The 20693-nt window shown below is 45.5% G+C and overlaps 1 protein-coding gene across 1 annotated transcript in view; it reads right to left on the bottom strand.

The window, feature by feature from the left end:
- Positions 1-20693, bottom strand: part of LOC126416589 (neurofilament heavy polypeptide-like) — a 190768-nt gene that overhangs the window by 133760 nt on the left and 36315 nt on the right. The window contains exons 3-6 of the mRNA XM_050084342.1: positions 14215-14391; positions 13978-14118; positions 3235-3301; positions 907-1090 (exon numbers count right to left, since the gene is read on the bottom strand). Coding sequence (XP_049940299.1) covers positions 907-1090; positions 3235-3301; positions 13978-14118; positions 14215-14391 — 569 coding nt within the window. The remainder of the gene's footprint in view (positions 1-906; positions 1091-3234; positions 3302-13977; positions 14119-14214; positions 14392-20693) is intronic.

The raw sequence follows: 20693 nt of genomic DNA, 5'->3' as shown, positions 1-20693 counted from the left end.
CCAACATACAGTGCGCTTCATGTGTTTCCAGTACCCACCATTGTCTATCTTTAGGAAGGTCAAACAAATTGAACATCACTAAGCTTGTAAACGTTAAGGAACAAATTTTCCATATCGTAAAATGTCACTTTGCAATACCAGACTTCATTAGAGTTCATAAATATATGTGTCTTCAGATATGTAGATTGCTTTCAGACGTTGCAACGGACTTTAATGTAGATAAATCTAAATTTTTTTTAGCCATGAGCCAACTTCGCAACAGAACTATCTACCTAAAGCCATGTATTTTGCTTCTTTTTGGCATATTGGTTGCGTGATATTTAAGACCTCGTAATGCTATTGACTTATGTCAGTGTCGTAAAGAGAACACTGAATAAGGAATCAAGCCAATTCCGTAAAGCAGCAAAAGAAATCAATTTTGGCTGAGAACTGGAGAGGACTATCAGGACATCCGAAATCTAGGAGGAACAAAGAAGTGGATTGAGCAAGTAAGTCACCTAAGTAAACACTTTTCTAACATTGGGAATCTCCGGAAACAATCTCAAGGAATCCACAACGACACCGAACAGATCCTTTTTGTCCATTGTGTGGGAAGTTGGCACATTAGCTACACGGCAGCGTTTCAGAGGCCTAAAAACCTGCATAGTATTAGTTCTAATGTTTATGAAAAGACCAATGTTTCTTGCAAGAAATTTTACCAGCATTGTTCGCTTTTGTAATGTTTGAAGTATTAGTAATGTTTTCCGTGAGATCTGTTCCCACGACACTATCACATTCGTATGTAAAGTTTACTAATGAATAATTGTGAAGTACAGCCTACGTGTGGCACGGCTAATTAGCCTACGATCTATGGCTACAGCGCCCGTACAGTTGCAGTACGGAACGCAGACTGTGCCTTGCTGTTACCTCTTCCTGGAGCCGTCCGGCAGTGGATGTCCCCCCTCCCCCTCCTGCTGCTGGCTGGAGGTGCTCGCGCCGTCTCCCTGCTGCAGGAAGTGCGCCAGCGACGCAAACTTCTTTCGTGGGGGCTCCTCCTGCTCTTCTGAAGAAGCTTCATCCGGCGGGATCCCTCGCTCCAGCCCACTGGTGCCTGGAACAAGGTTCCCAGGTGGGTAAAGTTGGTTGCTTAATTTGAGTTGAAGGGACTAAATTGCAAGGTCATCAGTCCCTTCATCCGTCAAGTGGCTAATGCAGGAGTAGTGGCCAGAGGAAGGCGGCGAAAAGCAGATCCTGGGAAGCCTAAGAGTAACAATGAAGGCTGATAACGGCAAGTGGCTCTCCCTTAACGAGGCCAACTGGGTAAGAACGAAGGTACGTGCTGACAGGTGTGAATGCTACCCAGTCATCGGTTGAGTTAATACTCAAACTTGCTAAATAAATACTGAGGAATTTACAAAAGAATGGAAAAAGAAATCGACCTCAGGTAAGGTCGACTTGGGATCTTGAGAAAAGTGACCCCACGTGAGTCAGTATAGAGGCTACTGCTGCTTAGGAAATAGGTTACTAAGAGACATCTACGTTTGTCATAAGAGAAATCTTTCGACAATATCACTGGAATACGCTATTTGAATACTGAAGCTGGCAGGAGCAGAAACTAGACCTTAGTTATATGAATCTAAGAACATAATAAAGCTGTGAGAAAGGGTTGTAGCATACCCCAATCTTGTTCAGGTTGTACCTTGTGTAAGCAGTAAAGCAAGCCAAACAAGTTTTCAGAGGAAATTTAAGCTCAGAGACAAGAGAAAAGTGATTAGGCTTGCTGATACCATTGGAATTGTCATGTGGCAAAGGACTGAAGAGCACTAAGTTACGTATTTGTTGTAGCACGGTTCCAACTTTCCAATACCCTTGTCAGGAGTCACCCACCTCATTTCCGCCAATTTCCTACTCTGATCTGCCGTTCGCTGTGTGTACCAAAATGTTGTAATCACACCCAACAGTTCATCTTTGTTGCACCTTCAGTGTGAGGCCGACAATTAGGAAGAAGCTGGGTGACACTATGTCCGCTCCAGGAAATGAGGCCATACACCCAACAGGTTTTCATGCTTGATGGGAAACGCTTTCTAGGCATATTCGTGTGTTCACTGTGCACTCAAACAGAATTTGTCCCATGACGCAATAGATGTGTACTAGAGAGCGCTGCTTCTATACTACGCTCCACCCGATTTTCACTGTGGCCTTAATTTCGCAACCGATCGAAGGTTAAAAGAGCCCTTTTATATCTATGCAACAACACAGAGCGATTGCTTTGTCTAAACATTGTTGCATGCCTCTGCCGTGGAAATCAACCTAGTCAGCGGCCCGTTTTACACGAGCAGCTTTTTCGTGAAAGACTAGTCAAAGTGCATAAGACTTCCGTACATGCATGTAAATCTACGAACCGCGACACCAGAATGTGTATGAAAGGTAGAGCACAAACTGTGCCTCGTACGGAGTTCTGGATTTCCAGGTATGCTGCACAATCCGCTCGAGCGGAAACAAGCTACTATGGCAACTTCTCCTGACATTTGAAGTCAACCTGTTGTAGAAACAGATTTTGTTCGTTCCTACCTTCTTGGTAAGTAATGTTTTCTTTCTTTTCGGGTCCTGGCATTTTTTCTACTAGTGTTCTACAATAGTTACAGAGGAAAAGCCTACATTTTACACAAGGACACAAAGGTAAACATGTCTTATTAAGTCATTTCAATACTGCAAAAAGTCAGAATTATTTGACAACTAATATTACTTTCTAGGTTACTTGGCACCTACTATAAGCAAGCAAATAGAACACAAAAGTAAACCTAGAAATTTGTGTGTTTGCATGTGCATATTTTTTCTATCGAATGTCTGTTCTGGTTAGTTTCTATGACTTCTCCTGTTCTAGTTCTCAGGGCGGTAATGAACCCACTAGATCACCTTTGACAAGAACGTCCACCATTAATTTTGCTTTTGTCATTAACTGCGTATTAACATAGCTTATTCCTGCATTGTTACTATATTTCGTCTTTTTCCTAAAAAAATTGATAACCTCGCGTTCGCCGTTCAGGTTCCGTACTGCACAGCAGACAGACAGCTCCCACGTGACACCCAATTTTCGCAGTCAACTGTAAAGCAAAATCACAGCTAAACAAACCAGTCTCGGTGCAGACAAACGCCAGAGGCACTGCCTCGAGCAGTCGCGTGAGAGAAGACAGTCGATCGTGTACAAGAGGCGGGCTGAAGCCACGGTGAGGTCAGCTTCACGCAGACACTTACCAGCCTTCTCCAGCGCGACAGACTGAGCAGCTGAGGCAGGCAGTCCCTCCAGCTCCGCTCCGCTTTCCTAGGGCAAAGAGAAAACAGTTGTTAAAGAGACTCGCCAGGTCCAGACCGTGGGTAGGGAGTGGGTGGCGCAGGGCGGAGTGTGGGCAGCGATGAGACCGTCCAGGGAACACTTCTGTAGCAGTTCTGTTAGTAGAGTTAATCTGTAAAACTACACTTTCAGCTTCAGTTATGTTTATTTCACGTCGTTCACTCTAACGACGTGTTGCCATCTGGCGCCTAACTTTCATGCACCTGATGATGGCAGCTTGCTGACGAAACCTGTTCAGTTCATAGTGGTTTGTGAATGTAAGTCTTAGACCTCAACCAATCACTCAGAGAGCATGGACAAATCTAATGTATGTAACGTTAATCCTCCATTACATTTTGTTAAGAGCCTGAACAAATTACAACTGTTTATATTGCGATATAGATCAGGTTGTGTAATTAAAGTAGTACAATTAAAGCGGTGATGTGTAAACTAACTGAACTCTCCTTCATACGACACTACTTTAGCAAGCACAGACATGCTGCGAGCTGGTGAAGGTGCATGCAACCTCTGCAGTGTGACAACTTACATGTCTGGCCAACCCAGGTTCAGCCAAGGCTACTGAGGGCAGCTCCGCCAAGTCGTGTCATCGCTAGAGATCTGACAGCAGAACATTTATATTCAATTTATACAATAACTGTTGTGGAAAAAACGTAACATCTCATGACGAGAGATGGTAACAAAGCTGTGGAACACTCACGTAATTCAATTGTTAGAAATTAATTTCCAACACTTCGCTACGTAGGACTTGCAAAATGACTTACAACACAACAAAAATATTGCTTGAAAGTGGTAACGTACAAATATTAAATCTGACTAGCAGTGGCTCCACTTTATAGCATGACCATTTCCTGTGTCACGATTTAATGAACTCTTGATTGCACACGAGTACCAGATTGCCATCGTGTACTCAATTTTTAATGACTAATGATACACTTATTATCTGATTGTCCTAGGTCTCTCGATACAGGGGCAGTCTAGCGGAATTAGTGACGTCCACGGAGTAGGTGTTCTGATAGAAGTATGTAGGAGCAGCAGGACCGAGGCACTTTAAGGCAATACTGATGCCAAAGCTGACGAATTTATGCAGAAGCGAATAGATCGCACTGGCACGTAGGTCAGTGCAGACCGAGTGTCTTCCGGGCTTATCCAATGGCGAGGAAAGCGCCACCCCGCATCCAGCCCCTGCCAGCTGGAAGAAGTGCCGAGGCAGCTACAAAGCTAAGTGTCTGCTAGTTTGCTCTCAAGACAGTAGAAGTGGAATTCCTAGAAATTTAATGGACGTCTGGCTGCCAACAATAAAAACAGGAGAAAAATAGGTCCCCCAGGGCACTGAACGCGATTCGTGGAGGTAGTCTTACACCACAACCGACCCACCCCTGCTCCAGTGTACTCAAAGCGTGGAAAAGCACCCACTATTCAACAGTTTCCTCTGAAACAGGAAAGAGTGTGGAGGAAAGGAAAGAAACCGCATCCAAAAGCAACTGAGAAACAGTAACACAGCAAACAATACCAAAAACTGCGCGCTCACAACCAAAGCTTAACAGAATCCTCTACCTTGTCTAAAAAGGTGATATAAATACCTTAAGAAATTATAGTTTTACCAGTAGCTTTAATTATTACAATTTCCAAACTGTAACAAGTTTGTTATTACTCATTAATTAGCTGACAGTTTCGCTTCTATCAAATGCTACAAGCCTGTAACAAATTTTACCATCTCGTCTGTCGTTTGAAACTGCTTTTAGCGTCGTTGCTTTAAATCGTTATGGAGACATTAGTAAAGATTTGGTAGATGAAGTTAACGATAAATGCATTTCCAGATGCAAGAACGTATACGTTAATCCGAGGTAACACTTCTACGTAGGTTTTTCGATGAAAATTTCTGCTTCATAAGTAGCTATTTTCGCGTTAAAGTAATTTAATATCTAATCTTACTTATTTCGAAGTATATTGCTATACTCATCAAGTATAGCCATGTACTTAAATGTGATCTGGAGAGTATCTATGTAGATGTAGATTAATATCAACAAGGTTTACGCATTGTTTATCCCAATTCGTGCCACTATTTTTTCCTTCCAACTACAGCGAGTTTACAGTGAGTTGGTTCAAACTAGTGTTGACCTTTCCGAACTGACGATCATTTGTAGCTCAACTTTAAAATTACAGATGAACTGTTGCATATCTCCATTTAAATTCACAGCTCCATCCCTGCGCACTTTGTTAACGCTGGAGGAGCCTCGTCCGTTTCATTAAACATGTTTACGGTCGTTTTCAACCATACTAGTAACGTTCTACAAGTAAATGCAAGGCTAGTTATTGCTAGTCGAAAACAGATAGAGAAAGTCTTTCTGTTGCATTCCACTCTCTTCGTACCACCAGCACAGCGATTAATTTTGTAAATTTGTGGTAAGTTGTATGGGACCAAACTTCTGAGAGCATCAGTCCCTAGGCTTACACACTACTTAATCTACACTCCTGGAAATGGAAAAAAGAACACATTGACACCGGTGTGTCAGACCCACCATACTTGCTCCGGACACTGCGAGAGGGCTGTACAAGCAATGATCACACGCACGGCACAGCGGACACACCAGGAACCGCGGTGTTGGCCGTCGAATGGCGCTAGCTGCGCAGCATTTGTGCACCGCCGCCGTCAGTGTCAGCCAGTTTGCCGTGGCATACGGAGCTCCATCGCAGTCTTTAACACTGGTAGCATGCCGCGACAGCGTGGACGTGAACCGTATGTGCAGTTGACGGACTTTGAGCGAGGGCGTATAGTGGGCATGCGGGAGGCCGGGTGGACGTACCGCCGAATTGCTCAACACGTGGGGCGTGAGGTCTCCAAAGTACATCGATGTTGTTGCCAGTGGTCGGCGGAAGGTGCACGTGCCCGTCGACCTGGGACCGGACCGCAGCGACGCACGGGTGCACGCCAAGACCGTAGGATCCTACGCAGTGCCGTAGGGGACCGCACCGCCACTTCCCAGCAAATTAGGGACACTGTTGCTCCTGGGGTATCGGCGAGGACCATTCGCAACCGTCTCCATGAAGCTGGGCTACGGTCCCGCACACCGTTAGGCCGTCTTCCGCTCACGCCCCAACATCGTGCAGGCGTGAATGGAGGGACGAATGGAGACGTGTCGTCTTCAGCGATGAGAGTCGCTTCTGCCTTGGTGCCAATGATGGTCGTATGCGTGTTTGGCGCCGTGCAGGTGAGCGCCACAATCAGGACTGCATACGACCGAGGCACACAGGGCCAACACCCGGCATCATGGTGTGGGGAGCGATCTCCTACACTGGCCGTACACCACTGGTGATCGTCGAGGGGACACTGAATAGTGCACGGTACATCCAAACCGTCATCGAACCCATCGTTCTACCATTCCTAGACCGGCAAGGGAACTTGCTGTTCCGACAGGACAATGCACGTCCGCATGTATCCCGTGCCACCCAACATGCTCTAGAAGGTGTAAGTCAACTACCCTGGCCAGCAAGATCTCCGGATCTGTCCCCCATTGAGCATGTTTGCGACTGGATGAGGCGGCATCTCACGCGGTCTGCACGTCCAGCACGAACGCTGGTCCAACTGAGGCGCCAGGTGGAAATGGCATGGCAAGCCGTTCCACAGGACTACATCCAGCATCTCTACGATCGTCTCCATGGGAGAATAGCAGCCTGCATTGCTGCGAAAGGTGGATATACACTGTACTAGTGCCGACATTGTGCATGCTCTGTTGCCTGTGTATGTGCCTGTGGTTCTGTCAGTGTGATCATGTGATGTATCTGACCCCAGGAATGTGTCAATGAAGTTTCCCCTTCCTGGGACAATGAATTCACGGTGTTCTTATTTCAATTTCCAGGAGTGTAACTTACCCTGAGGACAACACACACGCCCGCACAGACACGCCCATGGGTGCACTCAGACCTCCAATGGGGGCAGTTGCGCGAATGCGGTAACGCGCCCGAGACCGCACGGCTACCCCCGCTGCACCGCGACAAACTGATGTGGCAAGTGGTCCAGAAATGCAGAGCACTGCGGGCTCTAACCTCGCTCAACACTGACTGTTCACCGGCCTGGAAGTGACGCAGGCGGTCTCTTCTCTGCAGGCGGTGCCCTGTATAGCAGACCTTGAAAAGTTGCTATGGCCGGCTGTATCATAACTTGACAAGTACATTTCGCCGTGTGCGAGTCTGAGTATATGTAAGTAAGATATTGCATGCCACTGTGCATAGGAAAATCGTTGTCTCACTCCACTGATTCATTAGCTCGATACTAAAATAATGCTAATATATTTCTCCGTTCTTTGCCCTCTGCCGAATTAAGAAGTAATTTGGTGGACGTGAGACAGCCATTTTGTGCTGACTGAATTGCAGTATGTTCCCTATCAAAGAAAAAATATAATTACTAGTGAGAATACGTCATCCATATATTTTTTACTTTCAAGTTTCCTGACTGCTACATTTTCCTTTCCTTCAAGCATTTGTGAATGAATGTAGGAAGCGCAAGGTTTGGGTCATCGCGACATTTCACCAGCAGATGTGTTGAAAAAAAAATCAGTACTGCGTCGTAATTAACTTCATATAGTATCAGTATTTTCTCTAAGAAAAATCACATTTTGATCGAAAAGGCAACCCCGATCAGACCTTGGCTACCTTTGACGACTAGGAGACGCCTCACTCCGAGGCGCGCGCAGCAGGTCCGAGGAGCCGCACACGTACAGCGGACGAGCTGCGACCTCGACAACGGGCAGTTCAGAGGCGCGAGGAGATGGCCGACGAGGAAACGAGTTTCCAACTGGCGCAGCAAATTCTTGACAGCCGCTATTAAACTCTCAATACTTCAGTAATACAAGGCATGTGCAATTACGAGGGCCACCCGGAAAGCAAAGACCTTTTTTCCGTTTAGAAATTTTATTTGATGTAATTAAACTATTTGACGTACTGTTTGATACTCTAGCTACTTTTCTGCTCAGTCACCTTCCACAATTAGGCACTTGTACGGTTTTACCAGCTTTGCTATGTCTTCTGCATATTCAGTTGCCAGCCTAATTAACAGCTTTTTTAAGTTCATCATAGCTTCCGTAGCGTTCTCCGCTCAACTTTTTTTTTCAATTTGGTGATTGTATGGCGGATGCTGAAGCATTTCCCACTGCAAGCCGTGAAGCAAGTCACTGTGCGACTCCCTTTGCAGGCGGTCGTGGATTATCGTGAGGGACAACAATACCTGTTGGCATTTCGCGCCGCTTGTTCTGGATGGCGCGGTGAACTCCAAGTGTATGATAATAGGCGGCTGTAGTCCATTAATTGTGAAACGCCGGTCTTAGATTTTTGTTTTAGTCCTTGCTTTGAGTCCGTCAGTCAGGACTGATGGCTGGCCCGAGCCATCTTCATCGTGAGCATTTTGCTATCTGCCATTAAACGTGATACATCACTTCCGAACTGACATTTCATCACATGAACATGATCATGATGATTGGTTTGTAGGGCGCTCAACTGCGCGGGCATCAGCGCCTGTACAAATTTCCAGTCAGTACACAGACCACTTTTACGAATGATGGAGTGTTGAGGACAAGAAAAAACCCAGCCCCTGGCAGAAGGGTTCCATTGGAGATGTCATTGCAAATGACCTTGTAATGGTTCTTTCTTTACGTGACCATTACGGCACTCCAACCCCAGTCCTTGATACCAGTAATATCTTACTACTTTTCTGCGAAGTAAGATTTTTGTGACAATATTCACATTTGGTTTTATTAATGTATAAATACTCCGATGTATCTATGTACAGGGTGATTCAAAAAGAATACCACAACTTTAAAAATGTGTATTTAATGAAAGAAACATAACCTTCTGTTATACATCATTACAAAGTATTTAAAAAGGTTTTTTTTCACTCAAAAACAAGTTCAGAGATGTTCAATTGGCCCCTTCTAGACACTCGAGCAATATCAACCCGATACTCCAACTCGTTCCACACTCTCTGTAGCATATCAGGCGTAACAGTTTGGATAGCTGCTGTTATTTCTCGTTTCAAATCATCAATGGTGGCTGGGAGAGGTGGCCGAAACACCATATCCTTAACATACCCCCATAAGAAAAAGTCGCAGGGGTTAAGATCAGGGCTTCTTGGAGGCCAGTGATGAAGTGCTCTGTCACGGGCTGCCTGGCGGCCGATCCATCGCCTCGGGTAGTTGACGTTACGGACAGATAAGTGCCAATGTGGTGGCGCTCCATCCTGCTGAAATATGAATTGTTGTGCTTCTTGTTCGAGCTGAGGGAACAGCCAATTGTCTAACATCTCCAGATACTGTAGTCCAGTTACAGTAGTACCTTCGAAGAAAAAAGGGACCAAAAACTTTATTGGCTGAAATGGCACAGAAAACGTTCACCTTAGGCGAGTCACGTTCATACTGAGTTGTTTCCCGCGGATTCTCAGTGCCCCATATACAGACATTGTGACGGTTGACTTTCCCGTTAGTGTGGAAAGTTGCTTCATCACTAAACACAATCTTTGAAACGAAAGATTCATCTGTTTCCATTTGATCAAGGATAAAATCACAGAAATCGAGTCTTTTAATCTTATCAGCTGCAGACAGTGCTTGAACCAATTTCAGACAGTGCTTGAACCAATTTCAGACAGTGCTTGAACCAATTTCAGACAGTGCTTGAACCAATTTCAGACGATAAGGTTTCATAACTAACCTTTTTCGTAGGACTCTCCATACAATTGATTGTGGAATTTGCAGCTCTCTGCTAGCTCTGCGAGACGATTTTCCTGGGCTGCGAACAAATGATTGCTGGATGCGTGCTACATTTTCATCACTCGTTCTCGGCCGTCCAGAACTTTTCCCTTTGCACAAACACCCATCCTCTGTAAACTGTTTATACCAACGTTTAATACACCACCTATCAGGAGGTTTAACACCATACTTCGTTCGAAATGCACACTGAACAACTGTCGTCGATTCACTTCTGCCGTACTCAATAACACAAAAAGCTTTCTGTTGAGCGGTCGCCATCTTAGCATCAACTGACACTGACGCCTAGTCAACAGCGCCTCAAGCGAACAAATGTACAACTAAATGAAACTTTATAGCTCCCTTAATTCGCCGACAGATAGTGCTTAGCTCTGCCTTTTGTCGTTGCAGAGTTTTAAATTCCTAAAGTTGTGGTATTGTTTTTGAATCACCCTGTATTACAGTGATATGGTTCTTGCGTGTATTCATTTCTGTGAGGCTGTCATAATCTTTGACTTACTTGTAACCGTTTTGGCGCGAATGCACACAGAGCAGTCTGTTTCACTTTGCAAAAGTTGGTATTTCGCTCTGTAAAAGACCAGTCAAGTCTTGTGTTTGGTTAAAGTGGAAATTAAATATATGAAGATTGATACAAATCTGTTTTCTTGATGACGTGACAAGAAGTATATGTGAAGTTACAAGAAGTTTAATAAAAGTATGGATCGTGAACACCAGGTCAAAAATTATTTCTACCATACCATTGTTCTGATCTGGAACTGAGTGATCATTAAGAATTTCCTGAAAAACGCATTTGTTAGGTCTTCAAATATTGCTAAAATACAGATCTGGACCTACTAGCAGTCAAAGTGGAATCACCCTAGAATCAACAAGATGAGCCATAACAACTTCGACGAAATCTATTTGGGAATCCAAGACAAGTGCCAAAATTAATGACTTTTTACAGTGACTTCATGATTTCCATTCTGACAATACCATCCACAGTCAATAACTTTGTTGTTCCCCGATAAAGCGAACATATGCTGCGTGAGCAACATTATTAATCTGATTTCTAACCTACTTTGCAAGTGGTGGTATTGTTAGAACCTCCTTACTAATGATACCATTCCATAAGGTATCGTCTCTGCAAACTTGTGCATTGAAATTACCTAGTAGAATAATTTTATATTATCAAGGTGTAGTATATAAGAGTCCGTGTAGTTGGTTGTAGAACTCTACATTTTTATCATCCTCAGTCTAGGGTTGGTGTATATGCACTAATTATAGCAACTGTTTGGTTGTTCACGAGTTTGAGATGGAGGGTCATTTATTCCACAGGGTATTTCATCTATCAGCGAAAAGTTCATCCTGACAGCAATACATACAAGGCTTATTTTCATCTTTCCCTTTCCTGTAGAAAGTGTAGCCTCCACCTCGTTCTTTTAGTTTACCTTCACCTGAAAGTCTTGTTTCACCGAGGGCAGCAATATCGAAGTAATCTCTCTAGTTCGCGTGCCACAATAGCTGTTCTTCGTTGTGGTAGGTTGCTTTTGTATTAAAGAGTTCGAACATTCCAGGCAGCAATTTTTAAGTTTTGTTTCTCGTTTTTGTTTCGGCCGTTTATGGTGTACCCTCTGGATGGGGCCATCCAGTCAGGTAGTTGGTTGGTCGGTTAGGCTGACTGTTTAGGGCACCTTTTCCAGCGCCCTCCCCATGTGAGGGGATCCTGAAGAGGCCTGATCAGTCATAGGTGCAGCACACGAGTTACTCTACAGCCTCCTCGAGTAAAACGGCGATCTCTCGACCGCCGCCTACATGCCGGTTTGTCACTAACAGCTTCCAGATTACAGTCCTGCCCCCATCGCAACTTGCCGATCACTGCAGGGCTTTCCTGTATTGGGCTGATGGTATTGTCAGCCTGCCAAACGACGCCTGTGTGCGTGTTTTTTAATCGTGTAAATGTCCCTGCACAGCAACAACCACGTGGTCCTTGACAGCTTTGTCATCTAGGGCCAGTGGCACAGTGGTGACTACGACGACTGGAGACAAAAAACCGAGGCTTTTCGGTCCCCTGGGACAAGCTGTGGTGAAAGGAAGGAGGGATGGGTAAGGAAACGACTTCATCAGAAACAAAATGGAGGCGTACTGTCTATTTTGGCCAGATCTAATATATGCTGTGACTGACAGCTTAAGCCGGTTACTATATACCAGGTGATCAAAACGTCAGTGTAAATTTGAAAACTGCATAAATCACGGAATAATGTACATAGAGGGGTAAAAATTTACACACATGCTTTGAACATGGGGTTTTATTAGAACCAAAAATATATATATACGTTCAAAAAATGTCCGACTGATGGTGCTTCATCTGATCACAATAGCAATAATTAGCATAACAAAGTAAGACAAAGCAAAGATGATCTTTACAGGAAATGCTCAATATGTCCACTATTATTCCTCTACAATAGCTGTAGTCGAGGAATAATGTTGTGAACAGCACTGTAAAGCATGTCCGGAGTTATGGTGAGGCATTGGCGTCGAATGTTTTCTTTCAGCATCCCTGGAGATGTCGGTCGATCACAATATACTTGCGACTTCAGGTAACCCCAAAGCCAATAATCGCACGGACTGAAGTCTGGGGACCTGGGTGGCCAAGCATGACGAAAGTGGCGGCTGAGCACACGATCACCAAACGACGCGCGCAAGAGATCTTTCACGCGTCTAGCAATATGGGGTGGAGTGCCATCCTGCATAAACATTGTACATTCCAGCAGGTGTTTATCAGCCAGGCTGGGGATGATGCGATTCTGTAACATATCGGCGTGCCTCTCACCCGTCACGGTAGCAGTTACAAAATCAGAATCACGCATTTCCTCGAAGAAAAAAGGTCCCATAACGGTATACGTGGTAAATCCAACCCATACCGTGATTTTCCCGTCGTGCTGTGGAGTTTCCACGACAGTTCTAGGATTTGCGGTAGCCCAAATTCAGCAGTTGTGGGCGTTGACAGACCCTCGGAGCGTGAAATGAGCTTCGTCGGTCCACATCACGTTACTCAACCAATCGTCATCTTCCGCCATCTTTTGAAAAGCCCGCACCGCAAATGCCCTCCGCTTCACTAAATCGCCAGGTACGCCTAAGTGCCACCCAAACAGTAGTGTATGGAATGTCGGTGCGACGTGGGACTGCACGAGCGCTGACTTCCCCGTGCATAGACGAACCCGCTACAGTCTCCATTTCTTCCTGAACTATCTCAGCAGCATTACGCCTTGTGCTCGGTCGGCCACTACGGGGTTATCGTCTACACAACCCGTGGCTTAGAACTTCTAAATCATTCTCGCCACAGCTGCATTTGTGGACGGATCTTTACCCCTTCCTATTCTGATAATACAGCTTCACTAAAAGCGCCTTTTCAGGTAACGTCAACATGCTGCGACTGCTAGAGCATCTGATTCTCTCTCCCATTACATCTCGTTTTATACACGATTGTCATCCAGTCACTGACTTTTTGCTGTCCAGCGCCATCTGACACTTCGTGAACTTTTTTATTCTAATAAAACCCCATGTCATTTCAAGCATGTGTGTCAATTTTTACCTCTATGTACATTATCCCGTGGTTTAAGTTTTCAAATTTATACTGACTTTTTGATCACCCAGTAAATAATACTCCAGCATGTTGTGCATTACTGTCAGACTTCCAGAAACCGTTTTGTCTCAAGACTTTCAGGAAAATATTTTGGAGCAAAACTATGGGGATTATCTGTGTAGAATTACAGCCACCTTATTTGGTAGCAATTAATTTTAACTTTATGCCTTGCTACAATAGCAGTTCGTGATGTATTATTAGAAACTTTTATCTGAGGTGTGAGCAACACTGTCATGCTAGACAGCTGCGACGGAACTGCAGAGCGAACTCACCATTGGTGACTGACTGCTGCTGGCACCGACGAACGCGTCCTCGCTGCTGAACGTCTGCTCATTCGAGGTCTCCATTTGATCCGACGACTGGGTGTAGTTGCTCATGCTGCTCACCGTCACCAGACTGCTGCGGCGGGAGAGCTGTTGGTAGGGCAGTCCGTTCGTGTCGTCCGACTCCGTGTTGGAGTCGGACGCAGCGGGGCTGCGGCTCGGGCCCGGCCGCGGCTGGAGGCCGGCGGCGGCTCCGCCTGGTGGCAGCGAGTCCAGCGGGGGCAGCAGGGCCCCCTCCTGGGAGCGCAGCGACGGAGCCGAGGAGCTGCGCTGCGGCACAGCCTCCCTCAGATCCACGTCCGCCTCCTGCTGAGGGGGACTCGGCAGCTCTGACAGTTCAGGCTCCATGCCTTGGCTCGTCTCCTGCAGAACGAATTGAGAAATGCGCTGCACACTTAACACAATTAAGCCTTTAAAAAATACGTACGACCAACTGTGACCACTACCCCCACAAGATTTACACTAGCTGTTCTGGACGTGAAACGGTGTAACATCAGTAGCCTATCTGATGTCGGACCAGCTCAAAGATGAACTGTGGATACAAGTCGATTTTCCTCCACCCACACAGTCCTGGCCGACATTCTCTGCTAACCTCACACCGCTGACCGACATTGTGGAAGAGAATCATCTTTCAGGTGAAAGATCAGCTGCCCACCTTTCTGGACAAAAAACCAACCAGTCAGAGGGAAAGCAGCCATGAAAATCCAGTCTCTAATCACAGGTGCACAGGAGGTAGTGATGGGGTCAACAACCACCTACTGAAGAATCTTCCACCAGGGATCTATCACGCACTAACCAACATCTTCCCATACTTCAATCAAAGGTCTGTCCATCCACATGGAAACATGTGCAAGTGGTGGATATCCCACATCAGGCAGCCAACTTCAAACCCATCAGCCAGCTCCTAACCCCCTCTAAGCTGTTTGAGATGCTGTACATGGAGATGCTGAAGCAATATGTCACTCGAGGAAGTATCGTACAACATGAACAGTTTAGATTTCACAGTGGCCAGCACTTTTCACGAACGATTGTGGCAGGTGGAGCCAGTTGCTGCAACCAAGGGATTACCTCATGGGGTGCTTTGAGGCGTCTAGGGCATTTGACTCCATGTGGCACGACAGCCTCATGTTAAAACTCTGTATTCAGGATACCATATCACATGGAGTCCTTTGGTACTACCTCACTGGCAGTATCTTCAATGTGAGGGCAGATGGAGGGACGTTCAGATCCGCTAATACACTCAGTGATGCTGCAGGGTTCTGTTTTCAGCTCCTTCTTGCACTCCCTGTACACTGCCAACTCACTCCAGGTGGTTCACCCTGAAATGGAGCTTTACGCTGACGATACAGCGCTTTCCGACCACAGCCCAATCGTCCAGGCAATGGGACGCCGCCTAAAATTCGGGTGTGACGCACTGCGAGCATTAGCGACGTAGGGGCGACAAATCCAACGCCACTAAGGGCCAACCAGTAGTCTTCGCTTTGATGATGCCTCCAGATCTGCCTCCAGTTAACATTGGAAGTCCCATCCTGTGGACAAAGAGATACTTCAGGATAATCCTTGAGCAGAGGCTCACCTGGGCCCAGCATGTAAGGGATATCAGAAGCAGAGCAGTGGGGCATCTAAGGTCCCTCTATCCTCTTAATCCTCATTCATCACTACCTCCGTACCATAGCATTTTTCACACTCTGACACTACTCAGACCAGTGCTTGAGTACATAGCCATGGTGTGGTGAAGGCCACTGACTGGTGCTGCTGTGCCTCCGGAGTGTCAACTCCTCTGCTGCAGGAAGAAAGACATCCTGCAACTGCAGGACAATCTCTGTTTGCGCCATCTACAAGTAATTGGGTCAAACTTTCAATTGGCTCATCCTGGAACTTTACCACCAGCAACATCAGAAACCAACAATATGTTGGCCTGATATGCTGAGAGGATGATTGTTATGACAACCTGAGGACAACTCGCCACATCAGCAGACGCCATTCTTGCTGTGAGAATTTTCTCCACACCAGTTCCAGGACAAATGTCTCCTCATCACTTGATGCCAACCCAGGAAGTCAGGAAATCACACCACCACATCGAGAGATTCAGAAGGAACAACATTTTAATGTTCAACCTGTGCACATACGAAACAATGAATGTGCATCAGATAACTGACTAGCGACCAGAGCTAGGATGTCAAGAGGTACAAGCACTGGAGCACTGTCTTCCACATACCAAGGGAAGAAGACTGTCAGGACATCACCTTTAAACGCCGAACATGCATTCATGCATGCATGCATGCGTAGGATGGTCGCTATGTAAGCCGTCATTGAGGCAGATAGTTGAGGCCCATTGTAAAATTTGATATGAACGTTTAACTTTTAGATGCGACAAATTAATCACTGAAATAAAATATATAAACCTAAGATAAACTAAATAGCTGTCACACTGGCTTTAGGCAAAAGGCTACAGAACACCCAACATCCAAAAACTTTAACATGGAGATATACAAAAAGCTCTGAAAATTTTGTGCATGGAGCAGTGCTTTGAGTGAGTTTGAAATGTGGACATAGGGAATCACAAATAAGATTAGAAGGGACCAAACAGTGAGGTCGTCTGTTCCATGATCTAAGGTGGCAGAAACCAAGAGAGGAACAACAAACTGCACTGTCCAGTCAAGGGGCAGGGAAAATGGGTAAACTAAGAGGTAAAAGCAACATTGGGGCAGAGGACAAAGAACAGGAGGAGAAAGAAGGCGAAGGGGGAGGGCAGGAGCAGCTGTGCCTAGAAACACTATGTACAATGAGACACCAGCACAGCCACCGATCCTTCTGCATCCCCACACCATACCACACATCACAATACAATCGAGACACCACCAGCAGAAGACAAGAAAAAGGGAAACAAAACAGCACTGAAGACCAGACAAAACGTGGGAAGGAGAACCCAGCTGGTATGGACATAAGGCCAAGGTTTCCATAAACGCCAAAGCTAATCAAGGGACACCAAATCCAGAGAAGAATTTCAGGTATTTAAACCTGTAGGGACAAACCACTTTCATGAAGAACACTGAAGACAGATGTAATCATGCACGTGTCGTCCACTAACACCCAGGACAAAGAAGGTGGGAAGAATTATTTAGTGTGAAGTGTCAAAAGTTGGGGACAGTACAGAAAAATATGGATCCCTTTAAGCCCCCCACCCCACAACTGCAAAGGCAGGGGGGGGCAATTTTTGCAGAGTAAAAAACCGTGCATCAAACTAGTACAGCCAATACATGAAGGTGGCAGAGGATGGTAGATTCCCAGCAGGAGAGTTGGGAGGGAAGAACACCACTTGGTGGGAGTCTCTTAGATTGCACGAACTTCAGTCATGGTGGTAGCCCCCGAGAGTCAGCCCATGACTGAGCTGCACGGAATGTGGATTCAAACATGAGGTAAATGGGCTGGAGCCTACCAAACTACTGATCTGCCATTCATCAACTTGGATGGGGTAACATCCATAACCAAGAGGTCATACTCAGGTTGCAGAAGTGGCGATAGCGCCTCCAGGGACACTGGGTCTTGTCCTGGAAATAATAACAGTAATAATACTGATTTTTATAATGAGGAGGGCAGAGCATAGAGGTAAAGGAGGATTCTACAAGGTCGAGAACAGAGCAGGCAATCTTGGGCTGCACAGACTGGGTCCAACAGTCGAGTTGTGGCAGCAGGCATCCAGCATGGGAGACACCAGTGCAAAGTCCCAGGAGGGAGCCCCATCACCTGCGGGCCCCGAAGAATGACGACACTGACAGGAAGGAAAGTGGGGGAGCTGCAGGGGGGGGGGGAGGGGGAGAGGAGGGGAGGTGGGCCTGGGCTAAGGAGAGGAAGGGGAAATGACTTAACAGAGGTAAAGTTGGATGCCATCGTCATGGGGTGAAGTCCACCATACGTCTGAAGAGCCTCAGTGTGGGATGAGCACTCAAGGGACTTTTACTCCTGCATCATCTTTTCCTTCTGATAAACACATATGCTGTATTCGAACATTATGAAGTACCTCGAAGGAAACTGACACACAGTACGGATTCAGAAAATCTCGTTCTTGCGAAACAACTAGCTCTTTATACTCCTGAATTAATGAGTGCTATCGACAGGGGATGTCAAATTCATTCCATATTTATTTCCAGAAGGCTTTAATCAATTCCTGACAAGCGTGCTCTAATCAAACTACGTGTATATGGAATCTCTCCTCCGTTGTGCAACTGGATTCGTGATTTCCTGTCAGTCATCGAGTAAAACAAAAGTATTATCCGGCGTTCACAAGGAAGTTTTATAGGGCCTCTATTGTTCTTGATCTGTGTTAACGATATAGGAGAATGTCAGCCGTGTTGGGTTGTTTGCAGATGATGCTGTCATTTACAGTCTCGTAAAGTCATTAGATGACCAGAACGAATGCCAAAATGATTTAGGTGAGACATAAAAGTGACAATTGTCCCTGAATAAAGGAAAGTTGAAGTTATTCAAATGAGTACTAAAAGAAATCCACTAAATTTCGATTATGCGGTGAGTCAAACCTGAAGGCTGTAAATTCAACTAAATACTTAAGGATTACAATTACAAATAACCTAAATTAGAACGATCACAATGTGCGAAGAGCAAACCAAAGTTTGCGATTCATTGGCAGAACACTTAGAAGGTGCAACAAGTCTACTAAAGAGACTGCTTACACCACGCTTGTCCGCCCTGTTCTGGAGTATTGCTGTGCGGTGTGGGGTCCGCATCAGGTGATACTGACATATCGAGAAAGTACAAAGAAGGGCAGCTCGTTTTGTATTATCGCAAATAGGAGGTGAGTGTCAGTGCCAATAAGTGGAGTGGCGATCATTAAAAGCGTTTTTCATTGCGACAGGATCTTCTCATGAAATTTCAATCACCAGTTTTCTCCTCCGATTGCGGAAACATTCTTGGCAACCACCTACAAAGGGAGAAATGGAAACGATAAAATAAATCAGGGTTCGCACAGAAAAATTTAAGTGCTCGTTTCTCCCGTGAGCCGTTCGAGAGTAACGGTAAGAGGGAGCATGAAGGTGGTTCATTAAACCTTCTGCCGGGTACTTAATTGTGAGTAGCAGAGTAATCACGTACATTTAGATGAATCGTCCATTCAGGAGAGCTTGGGGAGTGACTCTCGCGGAAATTAACACATTGGCGGTGGAACACATGGGCTCCCCACTGTAGCGGGACTTTGAATTTCGCCGCGCTACACTCGTTCCCTCGGGTATAAATTATACCGTCGCAGCGGTATGAGCTGTCTACGGCAGAGATAATATATAAGAAAATGAAGGTACTAGAATTTTAACTTTTTTTTTCTATCCGTCTCGTCTCTTGAGAGCTGAAGCTTAAGTTACTTATTAGCTAGTCTTGGTCGGATTAAGACGAAAAAACTGATGTGCAGACATTGTGGAAGTTGGTATGAAATTTGGAAGATGGAAGCAGCAACACAAAATACATTGCATTTAATATGCACACGATTTTGATTTGTATACATTAGTGATTCCTCGACGATTGTAAGATTTCAGAGCAGCTACGACTTTTCACGCAGAAATGAAGTAGGAGATTTTTTAAGACTTGGACGCCGCACGAAAGAAGACATGTTAACATGCTAAAGGATGAACTCTTGTCTACGCCCTTTCCCCCTGTTAATCACATTTTGTTATTCTCTGTTCTCCTTCAAATAATTTTTGTAGTGGAAATTGGTTTGACTTTTGTTCAGGAACGCCACAAGGACCACCCCCAACAATAGCTTTTCCGAATCACGAAGTCCGATAACTTTTCTGTAATACGAAGTCCGATTTGCATTTCATTCTTTCCCTTTTTCACGGTCATTAACGATTTTAAATCCCCCTTTGTATTCCCCAGTTCTTCCCACATATTAAACCTTTTCTTTTCTTTTCTTTTTCTTTTTTATTAACCACTATACCACATGGAGAGGGTATCCACATTCAGTGCAGAGAGGGCGCCACACAACGTGACGACACGGGCTCGAAATGCAAGCACCGACGACAACACCGCGTGCTTGGCGGGATTTACGGCTCCATACCATACTGATAACCTCTACCTTCGGTGGGCAGATATCTCCGTCAAATACCAAAATAAAGGCGCCAGTATAGTACAACTTTTCTTTTTCTGAACACACGAAACAAAATTAATATCCCTTCGTTCCGGTTTGGCCCAGAGTGCATCAGTTTGGAGGATGAGGTCGCTATGAAAAATTAGTCCCAGAACCATATTCAAAGACTAATGAGGAGTAATGGGCACCAGAATGTCACCAAGATGGTCACAAGCACGAAGGACTTCAGACGTTTTCGTAGACAGAGAACTACCACTTCTTGGATACTCCAATCTGCCGAATTTGTATTCCATATTTTCCACAAAAAATAACGGCAGTAGCGAAGTTGTCTCCGCCAGTCGTACTGCAGACCAGGCAGTGGAGAAAGTGTTTCATCTGAAGACAGCAAGCCTGGCCGTAGTCCAAGGGTGTAGCTAGGGAAGAGAAGGCTGCAGGGTTACAGAAAGCATTCAACGGTCGGCTACCACTCGAAGAGACGGCCGTTCGAGAACTGCCACAGTTTTGGAGCTTAATACTTTTCATACGCAAATCATCCGCCCTGAAACGACCCACTCTGATTATGGGCTGTCCC

Source organism: Schistocerca serialis, chromosome 8 (assembly GCF_023864345.2).
Source record: "Schistocerca serialis cubense isolate TAMUIC-IGC-003099 chromosome 8, iqSchSeri2.2, whole genome shotgun sequence".
Classification (NCBI taxonomy): Eukaryota; Metazoa; Arthropoda; class Insecta; order Orthoptera; family Acrididae; genus Schistocerca; species Schistocerca serialis.
The sequence above is the reverse complement of the archived record's forward strand: the minus strand, read 5'-3'. Positions and strand labels throughout refer to the sequence as shown.